Source organism: Oncorhynchus gorbuscha, linkage group LG08, assembly GCF_021184085.1.
Source record: "Oncorhynchus gorbuscha isolate QuinsamMale2020 ecotype Even-year linkage group LG08, OgorEven_v1.0, whole genome shotgun sequence".
NCBI classification, from domain to species: Eukaryota; Metazoa; Chordata; class Actinopteri; order Salmoniformes; family Salmonidae; genus Oncorhynchus; species Oncorhynchus gorbuscha.
Window position 1 is genome coordinate 66,076,788 of NC_060180.1, and position 16,785 is coordinate 66,093,572.

At 42.7% G+C, this 16,785-nt stretch overlaps 1 protein-coding gene across 1 annotated transcript; it reads right to left on the reverse strand.

The window, feature by feature from the left end:
* Positions 1 to 6,968: 6,968 nt before the first annotated feature.
* LOC124040992 (diencephalon/mesencephalon homeobox protein 1-A-like) lies at positions 6,969 to 15,493 on the reverse strand. The gene is made up of 5 exons (XM_046358141.1): positions 15,264 to 15,493; positions 9,992 to 10,157; positions 9,666 to 9,844; positions 8,993 to 9,371; positions 6,969 to 8,720 (listed from the first exon to the last, which is right to left on the reverse strand). The coding sequence occupies exons 2-5, from the start codon at positions 10,143 to 10,145 to the stop codon at positions 8,296 to 8,298; spliced, it is 1,137 nt and encodes a 378-aa protein (XP_046214097.1). The 5' UTR covers positions 10,146 to 10,157; positions 15,264 to 15,493; the 3' UTR covers positions 6,969 to 8,295.
* Between the last annotated feature and the right edge of the window lie 1,292 nt (positions 15,494 to 16,785).

Below are 16,785 nucleotides of genomic sequence, written 5' to 3' on the forward strand. Positions count from 1 at the left end.
GCAATGATCAACAATCAACTTGACAGAGCTTGAAGAGTTTAAAAAAGGGAAAAGGGTAATGGGCAAATATTGTACAACCCAGAAATGCAATTCTCTTAGAGACTTACCCAGAAAGACGAACAGCTGTAATCAGGAACATGGCATCAGCCTGCAGGTAGCTGACCTTCGACCCCTCACACACCTCTTTAAGGACACCTTCCACTTGGCTCCAGACCTCCACCTGGGACAGCTGGTCCTGCCCACCTCACCACTAACTTTGGGCCCATCTACATGTACAAGCTGCAGAGGTTAAACTAGAACTGATGGATGTGGATTCACTTCAGTACCTTATCTTATTGATCCCTTCGGTTCGACATGATTTAACCAGTTTTAAGTCATTTTTCAATGGACTTATGCATTTGTATGCAGTGCTACCTTTGACCTCTAGGTGTCAGTATTATACAATTATACAAGTCCGAGCTCTCTGTATTGAAAACAGGGCTCGAAGTTACTAGACCCATAGATTAACTCGAAACATTGCCCTGTCAAAGAAACAGCATGTTTATTTGTTTATAGATCATTATGCCCAGTCACTGAGGTTGAAATAAACCAATTCAAATCTGGTTGATGTGGTCCCATAGTGACCGTCATTATTTTATAGTTTTCTGATGTCATTGGAACTCTTCCTTTTAAATGTAATACCATCATGACATTTTCATTCAGATTCTAAACATTTTCATAATGAACACTCAAATAATCTTTGTCACATTTGAGAATCTCTCTGAGAATCTCTAGGCCTGTCGTTACAACGGTTGCATTTTCTCAATGTACTATTTAATGTCACTTAAAGGCAGCCTACAACGTATTTGTTTCTCCGATCTAACGTGAGTATAGTATAGTACCTCTCCTCCCATCACACCGCTGATGACCCTCTCTGTTGTTGCACCAACTGGGCAATGTAGCATGAAAGCGGTGTGGACACGGCTAACGAGCAGTGCCACCGAGTGTCATCGACTTCCCGCTGCCATTAAGTGGGCGCCCCTGTCGCCACCAAGGGAGAAGAGAGGCTGTTTGCTCGGCGTCTCCCAGATGAACATTAAGGATGAAAGAGAGATGCTAAAATGGTATGGTCTTTTTATTCCACAGATGAGTGCAGATATTGTCACTGTGTGATTGTGAGTGATTACTGTATTACCACGGTAACAGAGGATGTATCGGCGAATGCAAAGGGAATTAATGACACATTAACTAAAACTATTTCTGTATTGACTGCTTCAGTCGGCGGGCCCAGGACGCCGCGGCCGCATCTTCTGATTACCTAAAGGAATTGTAAATATGTTTCCTATGGGATTTTACATACATTTACATGTTTTAACGCTCAGGAGACCAGAGACTATTAGGAATGACTTACTCCTCTCTTCTCTTTGTATTACGTTGTTCCTTATTGAATTAGCCAATAGTATTCCTTTGCTGTAGGCCTAGGTATGGGAGAGGGGAATTCTATCAATAGGATGTGTGTGTCTGGTCTGTTTAGGAGAGGGAGGGAAGGAGACAGGGATGGAGGGAGCGAGCAGAAGAGGAAGCTTGAGAGTAAGCCAAGATAAGTGAATGAGTGTAGTGGGACTTTTGTGTGTCCCTACGAGATGGTACATTTATGTTGTGGTGTGATATTGGCATACGACGTAATAGAAACCTTTGAGACATAGGCCTACTGTGTTGGTGACTGCATACACAGCTATTTTAACTCCCTTTTAGTTTACACAACCATCAGAAGGGATGTCAGGACAAAAGGCAACCCCCCTTTAAAGGTTATGACAGATATGTGATCCTGCCCCCAAGGCCTATGTGTTCATATAGGAACTTCTGCTGGGTGTTAAGGCCCACAGGCGAGGATCAGACGGCTGGCCCAGTCCGCTGTGAGTGAGAGGATCTCACCAGCAGGGGTCTTTGTCCCAGACACACTGTGAAGAGTGGGCCCAGCAGGCAACCAACCCGCCACAGGGCTCAAACACGACACAGCATGGCCTCCCGGTCAGCGCTACACTATTTCAGTGGCTTTGAAAACTTTATTAGGTATCAACTGACTTGACATAGGCTACAGTAAATGGTCTTACTTTGACAAAACTTGGGATGGGCTGGTGAGGCTTCCTAACACTGCTCGGTACTTGTTGGTCTTCAACTGACTACATAAACAAATAGTAAACACACTTGGGATGGAAAATCATCTCAACATAGTATGGAATAGTGTGATGTGTAACTATTCGTGCCTTGCACAGTGTCTCAACCAGGCCAGGGACTGGCAATGCACTGCTCCCAACTCACATTGCTGTTTTCTTTTCTTCCTCTAAGAGGATTATCCTTGAGATGGCAGGCTGAGTATTTAAAATGGCCAACAATAGAATGGGAGATGAAGTGGAACTAAAGAAGAGTGTCAACCACCTGTTGTCCTCTTGTGGCCATCACTCCTCCCCCTTTTCTTCTTGTGGCCATCACTCCTCCCCTTTGTCCTCTTCTGGCCATCACTCCTCCCCTTTGTCCTCTTGTGGCCATAACTCCTCCCCTTTGTCCTCTTATGACCATCACTCCTCCTCTTTGTCCTCTTCTGGCCATCACTCCTCCCCTTTGTCCTCTTCTGGCCATCACTCCTCCCCTTTGTCCTCTTGTGGCCATCACTCCTCCCCTTTGTCCTCTTCTGGCCATAACTCCTCCCCTTTGTCCTCTTATGACCATCACTCCTCCTCTTTGTCCTCTTCTGGCCATCACTCCTCCCCTTTGTCCTCTTCTGGCCATCACTCCTCCCCTTTGTCCTCTTCTGGCCATCACTCCTCCCCTTTGTCCTCTTGTGGCCATCACTTCTCCCCTTTGTCCTCTTCTGGCCATCACTCCTCCCCTTTGTCCTCTTCTGGCCATCACTCCTCCCCTTTGTCCTCTTCTGGCCATCACTCCTCCCCTTTGTCCTCTTCTGGCCATCACTCCTCCCCTTTGTCCTCTTGTGGACATCACTCCTCCCCTTTGTCCTCTTGTGGCCATAACTCCTCCCCTTTGTCCTCTTGTGGACATCACTCCTCCCCTTTGTCCTCTTGTGGACATCACTCCTCCCCTTTGTCCTCTTGTGGACATCACTCCTCCCCTTTGTCCTCTTGTGGCCATCACTCCTCCCCTTTGTCCTCTTGTGGACATCACTCCTCCCCTTTGTCCTCTTGTGGACATCACTCCTCCCCTTTTGTCCTCTGTCTCCTTTTCCTTTCTTTTTATCCAGATTTTTTTTTTTTTCAACAAAAATGTAGAATGAAAATACATTTATTCGGAGCATGGTCTTGCATACAATTTGAAATAGTACAAGGGACGGCAGGGTAGCCTAGTGATTAGAGCGTTGGACTAGTAACGGAAAGGTTGCAAGTTCAAATCCCCGAGCTGACAAGGTACAAATCTGTCGTTCTGTCCCTGAACAGGCAGTTAACCGTCATGGAAAATAAGAATTTGTTCTTAAATGACTTGTCAAATACATTTTTAAAAGGATTGGTAGTCTTCAAACTTTCAATACCTCAATGTTTAAAAGCCTGTTGAACATCAGATGTGTGTGTGTGTCACTAAGCTCCCGGTGGTTTCCAGGAGCATTTTAATGTGTATCTGGGCAATGTGCTATTAGAGGGATTTCCCTGGGTTGACAGCTCGGAGAATATGTGGCGAAATTGCGATGCCAGTGGGCTAAAAGAATGTTGAAAACAGGATTCAAATCATATTCTGGCAGAGCCTGTCACACCTCAATGGGCCGGGTTTCTTACGGTGGCGCTTTTCATTCTTGGCTGGGTTAAAACCTTTTACCATGGAGGCGGGAGAGAAAAAACCTTGATTGAATGGTACACTGTGATATTTGTGCAGGAGGGCTCCAGACTAATTAAAAGATCAGGGTGCATCTTTCCTCACAATGTTTTGGACATCTCTTGTCCTGAGAGTTCAGCAATCTGCAAGTTCAGCTGCATCTACACTACAGTATGCCCACATCGTCAGGTTTATCTTTTGGGATTTGACCCTCCTTTAGGGTTCCAGATTCACATCTTTACCTAGTGAAGCAGCATTTGGCTAGATAAGGGTCATGTTCTTACTGATTTATCTCAACTAAATGATCTGGTGAGGTATACAGGAATAGAGGCTTATTCCAGCTCGATGGATGTCGAGGGATTTTTGGGGATTGGGAGGTAGGATATTAGAGAAGAGCACCTTATCCTGCATCAAGGCTGAACACGCTTGACCCGGCGGCATTACAATCTACTCTACATCAGTCCCCGTTGGGCCCTCAGGCACTGGTGTGTGTATCTGTGTGTCCCTACACTGATGTGTTTGGGGGTTAGATAAAGACCACTTGGTAGTGTTGTCATAGTTTGCTGGTTCAAAATCATCCCAGGGGAAAATTGCTACCCGGAATAACAAGGAAATTCAGCTTTACATATTGAGAGGCATATATGTGTTATAGCAAGGGTGCCCTTTTAAATAGGACACCTACAATGTAAATACACACAGCAAGGTTGTGTAACGACGTTCGTCTGTTGAAGAAAGAGAGTCGGACCGAAATGCAGCGTGTTGGTTACTCATGACTTTAATGAAAGAAACGCGTACATGAAATAACTGATACTAAATACAAAAAACAACAAAACGGAACGTGAAACTATTACAGCCTATCTGGTGACCACAACACAGAGTTAGGAACAATCACCCACGAAATACAAAGCGAAACTAAGGCTGCCTAAATACGGTTCCCAATCCAAGACAACGAGAATCAACTGACTGATTAGGAATCGCCTCAGGCAGCCAAGCCTATACAACACCCCTAATCAGCCGCGATCCCAAATAATACAAACCCCAATACGAAAACAACATATAAACCCATGTCACACCCTGGCCTACCCAAACAATTAACAAAAACACAAAATACAATGACCAAGGCGTGACAGGTTGAGGAAAGTTTTCACATTAACACTATGCTAATCTGGGTTGTTGTCCCATGTATCCGCTTTTGAGGAAGTGTTTATCCATAACAGATTGCATTTACACCGTTAGGGAGGATATATCTAACGAGGATAAATCAATTAGCAGTTGAACAATGTCACAGCCAGGCAACCAACATGCAGTTTAGTAGGCAGTTAACATGGTGTTGGTGGGGATTGCAGCGATCCTAACCTAGAACGCTATCAGAGAGGGGAAGGTGTGTGTGTGTGTGTGTGTGTGTGTGTGTGTGTGTGTGTGTGTGTGTGTGTGTGTGTGTGTGTGTGTGTGTGTGTGTGTGTGTGTGTGTGTGTGTGTGTGTGTGTGTGTGTGTGTGTGTGTGTGTGTGAGAGAGAGAGGAGTGGGGGGTCTGGTGCATTTTGACAAACCACGCTGTTTAAGATATAATAGCAGCATAATCACTGCCCCAGGTCGCCATTCTTCAGGATAATAGGCTGCTTATTCATCGGGGATGGCTTATGTCCCCTGTGCTGTTTATTTCTCCTGATTACCTTCTTCTCTCTCTGACCTTTTCCTGTTTTATATATATATTTTCGGGGTAACACTTTCCTTGACACCCAGCGTCCTAACACATTATGACACAGTCATAACCATGTCATAATATGTCATAACAGCTGACCTAACTTGTCATAACCTGTTAATATATGGTCATAACATTCTCCGGACACATATATTTAGACCTGTTGTGACATATATTGTGTTATTTTATGACTGGTTATGACACCTACATAAACCCATAAAACCTAGCACACAAGGCAAAACATTCCATTACACCATAGCCTATGTATCAACAGTATTTTTATGTTATATAATTTTATTTTATTTACCATATTCAATTATTATTGTAATTGTTCACACATTGAGGTCAGACATGCACCTAGCCCAATGCTCTGCTGCTGATGACTGGGATGAATGCAGGAGCAGGTTTCAGGAGCAGGACAAGACACCCTCTTTTTGACTGACTACTAACATAAGGGCATGTACACGATAGGCCTATCTGGCTTATATGATTATGATGGTCATAACAGTGTCATGAAGTCTATTTTCTACAAGAATTCATTACAACTAAAAAAAAATTTAAACTTTCAAACAGAAGGAAACTTTTTGGCAGGGAAAGAAATTAATTTGAATAAATGTGGGTTTTGACACTCTTATGTAGGTGTCATAACCAGCCGTAAAATAACGCAATATATGTCACAACAAGTGTAAATGTATGGGTCATGACAGTGTTATGACCATAATGACAGGTTAGGACCGTGTCCTAATGTGTTATGACATTGGGTGTCAAGTAAAGTGTTACCATACTGTATATTGCCTGTCTTTCCCTTCGTTATCCCTGTCACCTTCCTTTCCCCCCTCGTTTCTCACATTCTCTTCCTCTAAGTCACCTTCCTTTCCCCCCTCGTTTCTCACATTCTCTTCCTCTAAGTCACCTTCCTTTCCCCCCTCGTTTCTCACATTCTCTTCCTCTAAGTCACCTTCCTTTCCCCCCTCGTTTCTCACATTCTCTTCCTCTAAGAGTGAATTCCCTTCCTCCACACTGCACTGCTTCCTCCACACTGCACTGCTTCCTCCACACTGCACTGCTTCCTCCACACTGCACTCCTTCCTCCACACGGCACTGCTTCCTCCACACTGCACTGCTTCCTCCACACTGTACTGCTTCCTCCACACTGTACTGCTTCCTCCACACTGCACTCCTTCCTCCACACTGCACTGCTTCCTCCACACTGCACTGCTTCCTCCACACTGTACTGCTTCCTCCACACTGCACTCCTTCCTCCACACTGCACTGCTTCCTCCACACTGCACTGCTTCCTCCACACTGCACTGCTTCCTCCACACTGCACTGCTTCCTCCACACTGCACTGCTTCCTCCACACTGCACTGCTTCCTCCCTGGAAGAAGACTGATGATAAAATCCTTAGCTGTGGCTAGCTTTGTCATGTGAGAACAAGAACCAAGAGAAGGAAGCTACAGTATGTAAAGACCAAGCATGGCTTTATTTAGGATTTATTTTACAACATCACTTTTCAAACTTACATTTTTAAAGAGAGAAAATGATAATGCCTATGGTTTCCAGATTAGTCTCGCCAACATTTTAAATCTACTACGGGACCAGTTAGTATGACAGGCTGGAGAGAAATAGTAGAACTTTTACAATCACAGCCACAATGGAACTCATATGTAGACTACCAGACAGTATAGCTTCAGTAGTCCAGGGAACAGAAGGTAATGGAATGGCGTGAGCCGTTTAAATACTACTGTACAACTCTGACAACTATAGGAATCGCCAACTTGGACAGTTTATGATCAATTAACAACATATGAACACCTTTACATTTGCCTTATCAGTAAACATGAATAGATAGACTTATTTTTCTTCTTAATTTACATATTACAATTATTTACATTATCGGAGTGGATGGACTTGATGGGATCCCAGCACAGAGAGAATCACAGGTGCATAATTGACAACAATTTAAAGATTGGCCACTCCTTAAAGGGCTTAAAGAGTACAACAGAAAGTACTGGAGACTACCCCAGCCCTAAAGGCCCCCTATTCCGTTTGTGGAGGGATGCTGTTACCAAGTTACGTATAAGGGAATCATAAATAGTGTGCATGTTCATAATTCCATATGCTCCCCTCCCCTCTGCCCAGAGGGCAAAACGGCATTAAAAGCTTTGCACATTTAGTCACTGAAATGATTTTCTCAATACCAAGTCAGTCTCTGTACAACATGATTTAATACTGGGCATTAAACTGGTAAATTAGTCACTTCTAATTAGGATATTGAGGAGAACATGGCTTGAGTTTATATTTATGTATGTGCTTGCGTTTTTAGAATGTGCTATGTACCTACATGACCTAATTGAAATGGTAATGGCCCCACGGTACAAATAGTCTCTCAATGCCACCAATGCTGGCACAAATGTATTTTCCCCCTTGAAGACCCAAATTCCCTTAAAACTGCCTAAATTCATATTTTATCTGTAAACATTACATTGCAAAGTCTTTATCACCAAGTGCAACACTAGACAGGTAAATACGTATGAAGTGTATTTGCTCTGCTTTAGAGATCCTGTGTATAGCCTGTGCAATCCCAGACGTTAGGCAACTGATAAAGCAAGAAGCAGGAGAGAACTCGGTCCAGGGTGATTTGCCATATTGATTTTAAAAACTCTGGCTACTAATGCCCCTGAAACCATCTGCTGGAGAATATGGTTCCTGTAGGGCTACGGAGGTTACAGACAAGAGATGGGTGGGATTTAGTACCGATCTCCCAGCTCGGTCGCACTAAGATCCTGGGCTTAGTTAGGCAGCGTGTCCAGTCCCAGGGAGGCTGCATGCTGCTTGGCCCGCATCCGGAGGTTCTCTATGCTGGTGGTCTTGCTGTTTTGGCTGGGGAGCCCTCCGGAGGCCTGGAGCAGGGGACTGTTCCACACCTGCTGCGCTGCGTGGTGGGACAGGGACTGGTAGTAGGATTGGCAGGGCAGGGAGCCCAGCGGCGCCGGAGACATGTTGACATTCATGCCCAGGTAGGGCAGAGTTGGGGTGGTGCCCATGTCGAAGGAAGGGTAGAGTGCCATGTTGTTGGTGGCAGCCATGTGCTGGCGGAACTGCTCCTGTAGGCAGAAGAGGCTGAGCGGGGAGGAGGAGTAGGAGTGGCTCTGGGAGATCCCACCGCTGACACCACTGGAAGAGGGCGTCACAGACCGGGAGACCATAGGGGATTCTGGGTAAGGGGAAAAAGCATGAGTCAATAACATTAAACTACGTTTTACTGGTGGGCAGGGAGGCAGACATATGTAGAACTAACAAAGAACCAGCAAAGCTGCCAGTATGACAAATGAACTGATGTTGGGCAACAATGTGAGCATTTCATATGTTTACTCTTTATTGACCATCCTAAAGGAATTCTCTGATTGACTTTCTGTTTTCTTATGCCCCCCTAGCTACAGTATATTAGAGCTGTACAAGTGCCAGTCACAAGAGCTTGTCCTTTACCAGGTTTGGGGCTAAGTCGTTTGCAGGGTGGAGAGACGTTGCTGGGCGTCATCACCCTTTCACTCTTTAACTCCTCCCTCTGTGGGTTAGACTCCTCCTCCTTATCGGTGGCATTGTCCTCTGTGGCCGACTCGCTGCCTGACTGCTCCGCCGAGGTCACGTTCAACTCCACGCTAATTTCCGGCACCAACAGAAGGGGCGGACCCTCAACCTCCAAGGAGGAAGAGGATGGGGGGAGCTGGTTCTCTGGAGTGATGGTGGTGGGAGCCTCCTCCTCGTCACCTCCCTCTAGGTTGGTCTCCTTCTGTTTCTGAAGCTGTTCCTTCTGCAGGCTACGTTGCTTCTTGCGGAATTTGGCCCGGCGGTTCTTGAACCACACCTGTTTGAAAGGTTGCCATATTGGGAGACAGTCAGAAGCATACTTAGTGTGCAAGAGATTTGATTAAGCCAAATGGTTGTGGATGTACATGTGTGTTACATTGGTGTAGGTCTGCCTACTGTTTATCTTTAAGACAAGCCAAGAAGAATTGCAAATGACTAAAGTCATTTTTTCCTGCAATGTTTACCCAGTGGTAAATATATTTCATGAATTATAATTCAGGTACAATAACCAATATTGTTTGTGTTTCAATCTACAGGTACCATGCATTCGGAATGTTAATGAATTAGTTACCTGCACGCGGGCCTCGGGGAGGTTCGTGCACATGGCCAGGCGCTCGCGCATCACAACATCCGGGTAGTGGGTCTTCTGGAAGGTCTTCTCCAGTGCCTCGAGCTGCTGTGCGGTGAACGCGGTGCGACTCCGGCGCTGTTTGCGGTGCTGGGACCCGTAGCGAGCCTCCAGAATGATGTCTTGAAATGTGCAGCCGTTGGAAGAGAAGAAACACGGCAAGTTGAATTAATTGGATGGTACCCTATCCTATAGGGGGATATGTCAGAAAGTCATCATCAAAGGTGATGCCAAGTGTGTGTAAAAGTTTGTTTGTTGGACTAAATTACCAGCCAGTCTCTCCGCGAGGGTGAGCGCGTGCACAGAAGGTCGGTAGTCTGGCGCGTGTTGCGCCTGTTGCGCGGCCTGCTGGTGCAGGTTGTACATTGCGCTCAGGGAGTTCATCGCGTGGAGAGAGTAGCCGTTCACTCCGTAGTGCTGCATGACGGGCACTACCTGTTGGAAAACAAGCATAGATCATGTTAGCATTTTGCTTGAATGTTTCCATTTGGCTATCTGTCCGGAGAGTTTGACAGGCTATTGTTGCATGCGTAAACGTTCCCATTGTTGGTTTAATGATCTGACAGTTCAGGATATTTTGTATGTTGTGTGTAGACAGTGGTGCACTTGCAGTTTATGCATATTGCAGTTCATAATTTGATCACCTCATATAAAGTTGCAGTTTTGCAGACCTTTGTGTTTATCTGTGCAACCAAGGGTTGGTTAATCCTTGACAAACCATTACTTAATTTGTTCATGTTAAAGTTATCAGAGTCGTGTGGTGCTTGTAATGGCCAACGACGTGGTCATTTGATTCGTATACAGGCGCATTTCATTTCGTTAAGGTAGACGTATTGCTCAGGGGCAATACATTTTAATATCTGGACAAGAACGTTAACCATTAATATCCAGGTTCAAGCCATTAATTATACACAAGTATTTTAATTGGGGTAGGGTGTAAGTATCACTCGTTCACGTAATAAAGCGTAACGGATGCCTTATGAATGAATGTATTTGCTTACTTTCCCTGTGATCGCAGCAAAAGCTCAAATCCTCTTTGAAAGCGCCGCGTTGAGAGATCATTGCGTTGATGAAACGCTTTGGGGATCACAGAGGTCCCGTGTGGCTCCGTTGGTAGAGCATGGCACATGCAATGCCAGGGTTGTGGGTTTTATTCCCACGGGGGACCAGTACATGCAAGTAAGAAAATGACTACTGTAAATCGCTCTGATTAATTAAGAGCGTCTGCTAAATGACGAAAATGTATTATATTGAACGGTAATGATAGGCTATTCTGTCAATACAAATGCTTTGGCTAGGCCTACTGAATTATCTCATTTGGTTAGCCTATGAATTTTAGGAGCCACTTTAGTTATTTTTAACTAGACCTACTATTTGTTGGACCATGTTGGTTTATATTTAGGCTACGTTGTTAACCCGTGTTGCCTCCGCCTCCTTACGTGAAATTCGCTAATCAAACACTTTTCGTGGCAGGCAGCCTAGAGTGTTGGGCCAATAACCGAAAGGTTGCTAGATCGAATCCCGAGCTGACAAGGTACAAATCTGTCGTTCTGCCCCTGAACAAGGCAGTTAACCAACTGTTCCAAGGCCGTCATTGTAAATAATAATGTGTTCTTAACTGACTTGCCTAGTTAAATAAAGGTTAGAAAATGTGTTTTATAATAAGTCTAATTAAAAGTATATCCTTCATTTTATTGGACAGAACAAAGCAAAGGAATCAAAGCCTTTCCACTGTGCTCGCTGGTTTAATCAACGCTGTTTCCACGTCATTTCAATGAAATTATGTTGAACCAACGTGGAATATACGTTGAATTGACGTCTGTGGCCAGTGGGTTATATGTAGGTCTCCGAGGCAAAATATCTCATCCTGCATTTTTGTAGGTTATTATTTGCCCCTTTAAGATTTTCATAGATAAAATGAAATGCTTCAGGACACGATTAGATAGATACATATGTTAGTGTCGAGGTCTTTGACAAGAAGAGACATCTTCGAGGCTCGAGCGGTTATGATTATAACAGATATAAAATATATAAATATTCCCATGCATGGCAGGTATCAGGAGATTTGGAAGCGGGAAAGGGTTCCTAAAGTCTTAAATTGCCTCACTATAGCATTTTGACATGCTAGGCCTGAGATGTAGCCTCTAATGTTTTCATCTTCCCTGGTGTCTGTGCTCCTTTAGGTCTATTTTCATTGGCCAGTTCAGGATGGGCGATACAGAATCCTCAGATCCTCAAAAAGTTCTACAGCTGCACCATCGAGAGCTGGTTGCATCACCACCTGGTATTGCAACAGCTCGGCATCCGACCACAAGGCGCTACAGAGGGTAGTGCGTATGGACCTCTATAACAGGCGTCAGAGGAAGGCCCTAAAAATGGCTCAAGACTCCAGCCATTAGCCTCGTATTGTTATTTTATTGTGTTACTATTTTTAAACTTTAGTTGATTTAGTAAATATTATTCTTCTTAACTGCATTGTTGGTTAAGAGCTTGAAAGTAGGCATTTCACGGTAAGGTATAATGTTGTATTTGGCGCATGTGACAAATACGATTTGATTTGGGGAAGTTCACAATGGGTTACTGGGGGCAAAGAATATGTATAATATGAATGTTTTGATTTAAATTCAACCAAAAATGGTATATGTCCATGCGTTATTCGGCTGATTGAAAATGTAGGTCGGCCTATTCTAGTCATTCAAATAGTTAGTCGTTTTCGAAATATCATGGTGCTCAATTGCACATTGACTGTATCTTGATTCTATCACCACAACCTAGAAGATAAGCTTGATATAACAGCGCATTGAGACTCATATTTATTCTAGTCAATTTATACATATTAAATTGTATATACGAATATTATACAACAGAATGAACTGCCTCAAGTCTTGCCCAAGGCTAAGGAGGCTGTGATAATTCAAATTCAGTCAAGAATTTAATTTATCCACACGCAATTCAATTTTTTTTAGTGACGCTGCAGTTAATGCAGTCTGTGATAAGGATCAAATTGATGTATTTAATTGAATATTAACTGTAATTGCTAACATGCTTGAGAAGTAAGCCTTTGCTTGAAGTTCATTGACTTCATTACCCTTGACAATACTTAATTCAATGTCACTTAATCCCTTAATGATGTTAATTTATGATATAGTAAGACCTTAAATGATATAGTTGTAACCTACACAACAATGTAATAGGCCTGGTAAACTGTTATTTTCTATTATTGTTATTTTATAATGTTAGGCCTATCGATATTATATTATGAATGATTTTGACAGTTGTATTATTACAACGTTTATTTCAATATTTGATTGCGTTCAAATAGAGATCTCTGTTAGGCCAAAGCACCATCACTACAGAATGTGTCTGTTTTTTATCATTGCGTTTTGCTTTTCATGTATTGTTGTTTATAATAACGTGTATTTGAATGTGGATGTGTAGTTTAATGTGTATATTGTTTTTTGATGTGCATTGTTGTGCTAAACAGGGCTCGTCTGGAGGAAAGGAGACGTTGGTCTCAGCATTGACTCCGTAAAAATAAAATAAATAAAAATGTGTTTGAGTAACTATTAAATCAAAAGAATGAATCAAACACTCCATCCAAATAAATAGGAATTTATTATTTTTCCACCTTTTTGCATTATGAAACTTTTTGTAACAACTCCTAATCTGAGCAATAAAATCAGACCTGTAACACCGTGAAGCTGCTGTCCATATTCTGTGTGTGAATGAGGGAATGAGGGAGCTGTGTGTGCATGGGGAGCTGTGTGTGCATGGGGGAGCTGTGTGTGCATGAGGGAGCTGTGTGTATGACGCCCGCAGTGCCTATTCCCAACCTATTACACTGCAGTGCCTGATGAATGTGATCACAGGGCAAGAGGGAATAGGTTAATTCGCCTGGACAGAAGGACGGTGCTTCGCTAAACATTTACTTTGGTCCCCCAAGTATTTGAGTTGAATGGGCCCGCTTTCCTCCCTCCCCTCTCTCTCGGTCTCTTATCCCATCGCCCCGCGGGGCAACGTTTTGGCTGAGATGTATGGCTTCTCCGTGGGTAAAATATGCATGTTGATCCACATTTGGCTCCCCATCTAATGGAAGTGCAAATAGGTTTCGACTGCGAGGCTCTCCATTTATCATCAACGCTGACACCGACGGACATACAGTGCGGTTCAACAGCGTGCGCGCGTGTGTGTGCGTCCATGTGCACGTGCATATGAAGTAGAGCGAAAGAGAACGAGGCTACTTACTCATACTAATTCTTATTTTGTACTTTCACGTTTTTCATGCATTTTATTGTTATTGATATTTGTACTGTTATGATAGTCCTACCATATTTACCACACAAGCCTACTTATTCTGTCGAGCTGCCATTGTTGTCTATTCATATGCCTATCGCTTCTCCTGGCTGTATGTTTTTGAGTGCCCCAGGCAGCACTGTTCAAAGCTTCGGTTATTAAAACAGCATTATGAAAATTGGCATGTACATTGCAACCCTTTGATCTGACTAAATTAGGAAAAATGTTATTGCTAAAAACCCTTCGGCCGGAGGTGTATAGCAAGCGACAATCTGCCCTTTGGGGTGTCAGAGTCATATTTCGTATTCCAGACTGTTCATATCCGCGAGAAAAGTGTTTGATTAGCGAATTTCACGTGAGGAGGCGGAGGCAACACGGGTTAACAACGTAGCCTTAACCATTAGTCCTGACAAACTATTCGTTCATTTACAATTAGTTTAAACAATTTAATTGCAATTCCATATGGACACAATGGCATGGGTCTGTGCAATTTGTGTTGTTTTTTGTATTTGACTTATTTGATATTGTTTTATATTTTATAGTTCCATGAAATGGTATATGCAGAGCTTCCTTTAAAAAGAGACACCAGTCTCAATGGCGACTCCCTGCTAAACGAAAGATAAAATAAAACATACATTTTTTTTGTTTAATCTGAACCTATAGATCTGAGGGTTGAACATGTACTTTATTATCCTGAATGTTAATAATTATGAAAGGGAAATTACATGAAATGTAGCTGTTATGCCTATAAAAGTTACAATACCAGGCCATGAAATCCTCATGCTCTCAACAAATTCTTACGTCATAATTCCCAGATAGAAATGACTGAAGTACTTCCACAAAACCCTGTATATCTACATATTAATTTGATTTATTTTTTAATATACCATTTTTTTGCAAGATCTCCCATTTTTGGATGTCCTCATTTTAATTCTACAAAAATGTACTTGAATCTTTACCAATTGAATAGGCCTACTTTATCACTTATGTCAAGTCTTGCCTTCACATCTGCAGCCAAAACATAATGTTACTGTGCTCGCTATACTGTAAATGCTTGCTCGATATTTGATCGACAACGTCTTGTAAAACATCATATCGTGCAATTACCATTAGGTTTATTATACGCTTAAAGTGTGCACCAATAATGTAAATATTGTTCCACCACATGTGTATCAACACTGTTGTAACCAACCTGTCAATGCTGTTAACAAGTGGACCCAGTCCCAGAGATGTCCTAAAAGTTCTTACCTCTTGCTTAGTCAGCCGAGTTGTCTTTGGATGTTGTGCTGCTTGGAAGTGTATCCCGATTCTGAAGTGATTTTCTTAAGATTCGTATTATTGCTATGGCTCCTTGTTAATCATTTCCACCTTTCTCGTGCTCTTCATGCGATTGGGAACGAACGACTACAAGTCCATATAGTTCTGTGTGAAACGCCTGATCTGCTACTTCACGCGTGTCTGAATCCTGTGCGTCTCGCGCTAAACATTGGAGGCTGCCATCTACTGGGCCATGAGCTGAAGAGGGATTTTAAAGCGTGCTCTGTGAGGTCATGTTAGTTTTCTAGTGGCCATAGAAGCTGTCAATCAAATAAAGAGGCTCTTTCTCCACCATTAGTAGCGGACGTTTGGCCAATGACCATACCTATATTCGAAAACATCAACTTCAGAACATAATGTCTGCGGATTCCCATATGCAATCAACATGTATTTGTTTCGCATTTGCGTTTGAATTGATACACATTCAGTCAATTCATGGATTAAGAAGAGTGTCAACTCCTTTAAATTCTGGAAAGCAAGACGTAAAAAGAAGTATACTTCGATTTTTCTTGCCTTTGAGGGATATTGGATCAGTGAATTGAGTAGCCCCTAATTGGGAGATGGATGACATTTCCAGAATTTAAACGCTGTTCAATTATCTTTAAAAATAAAAAACAATATTCAATACTTATTTTCTAATATTTTTGATAATTTATAATAATGAATTGTATTGATTTATAAATTGACAAAGGAGCCTGTTTTAACTTCAGTGTGGTAACGTCAGTGTTTTCTTTGACCAGTGATAGACATTGTGGTTGCAGGGTCTAACATTTTTTTTTTTTTTTTTAATCAAATATTTCTAAATGTATTTTTTGTGAGAAATGAAATGTATATTCCTCAGAATACTTTGGCATTAGTGATGTACATGGATCTCTTTGGGTTTTGGAAAACTTCATACGGTTTTGGGTTTTGGAAAACCTCATACGTTGGTTTTATTTGCATTTCGGCTTTCCTCATGCCATTGGAGGAGAGAGCGCGGTGCAAAGACTTTTGGAGAGATTGCTAATAAATGCCAGGCTAGTGCCTTTAGAATCTCACCCGGCCTTGAAGGATTTGGGCTAGGATAGGGAAGACAAGACGCCATCTCAGCCTCCAGAACCCCCTGTCTTCAAATGACTGCGGGTAAGAGGATTAAAACAATAATGCCCTCCTCTTCTTGAAGGGGTCGTAGAGAAGATCTCTTCTCCCGGAGCAAAACCGTTTAGGTGGGAATTAAGGGCAGCGTAAAGTAGCCTTTTAACGTAAAGCTAGCCAATTTTATAAAATATTATTTGGGAAAGCGGGCCAGGGACAAAATCCTAACCGGAGTTTTATCTCTGACCATGTTTCTCATCCACATAAATTTGAATTGCAAACAAAATATCCTATGGAATAGAGAATATTGCATTTTCACCCTCTATATAACACATGCCCCCTTTGAAATATGTATGGCACTCAAATGCATGAATATGTA

Coding starts and splice junctions, on each gene's coding strand:
- LOC124040992 (XM_046358141.1), bottom strand. CDS start 10,145: ATGCAGCACTACGGAGTGAACGGCTACTCTCTCCACGCGATGAACTCC. Junction 9,372..9,665: donor TCCCCGAGGCCCGCGTGCAG/GTAACTAATTCA, acceptor CCTTTCAAACAG/GTGTGGTTCAAGAACCGCCG. Junction 8,721..8,992: donor ACGACTTAGCCCCAAACCTG/GTAAAGGACAAG, acceptor CCCCTTACCCAG/AATCCCCTATGGTCTCCCGG.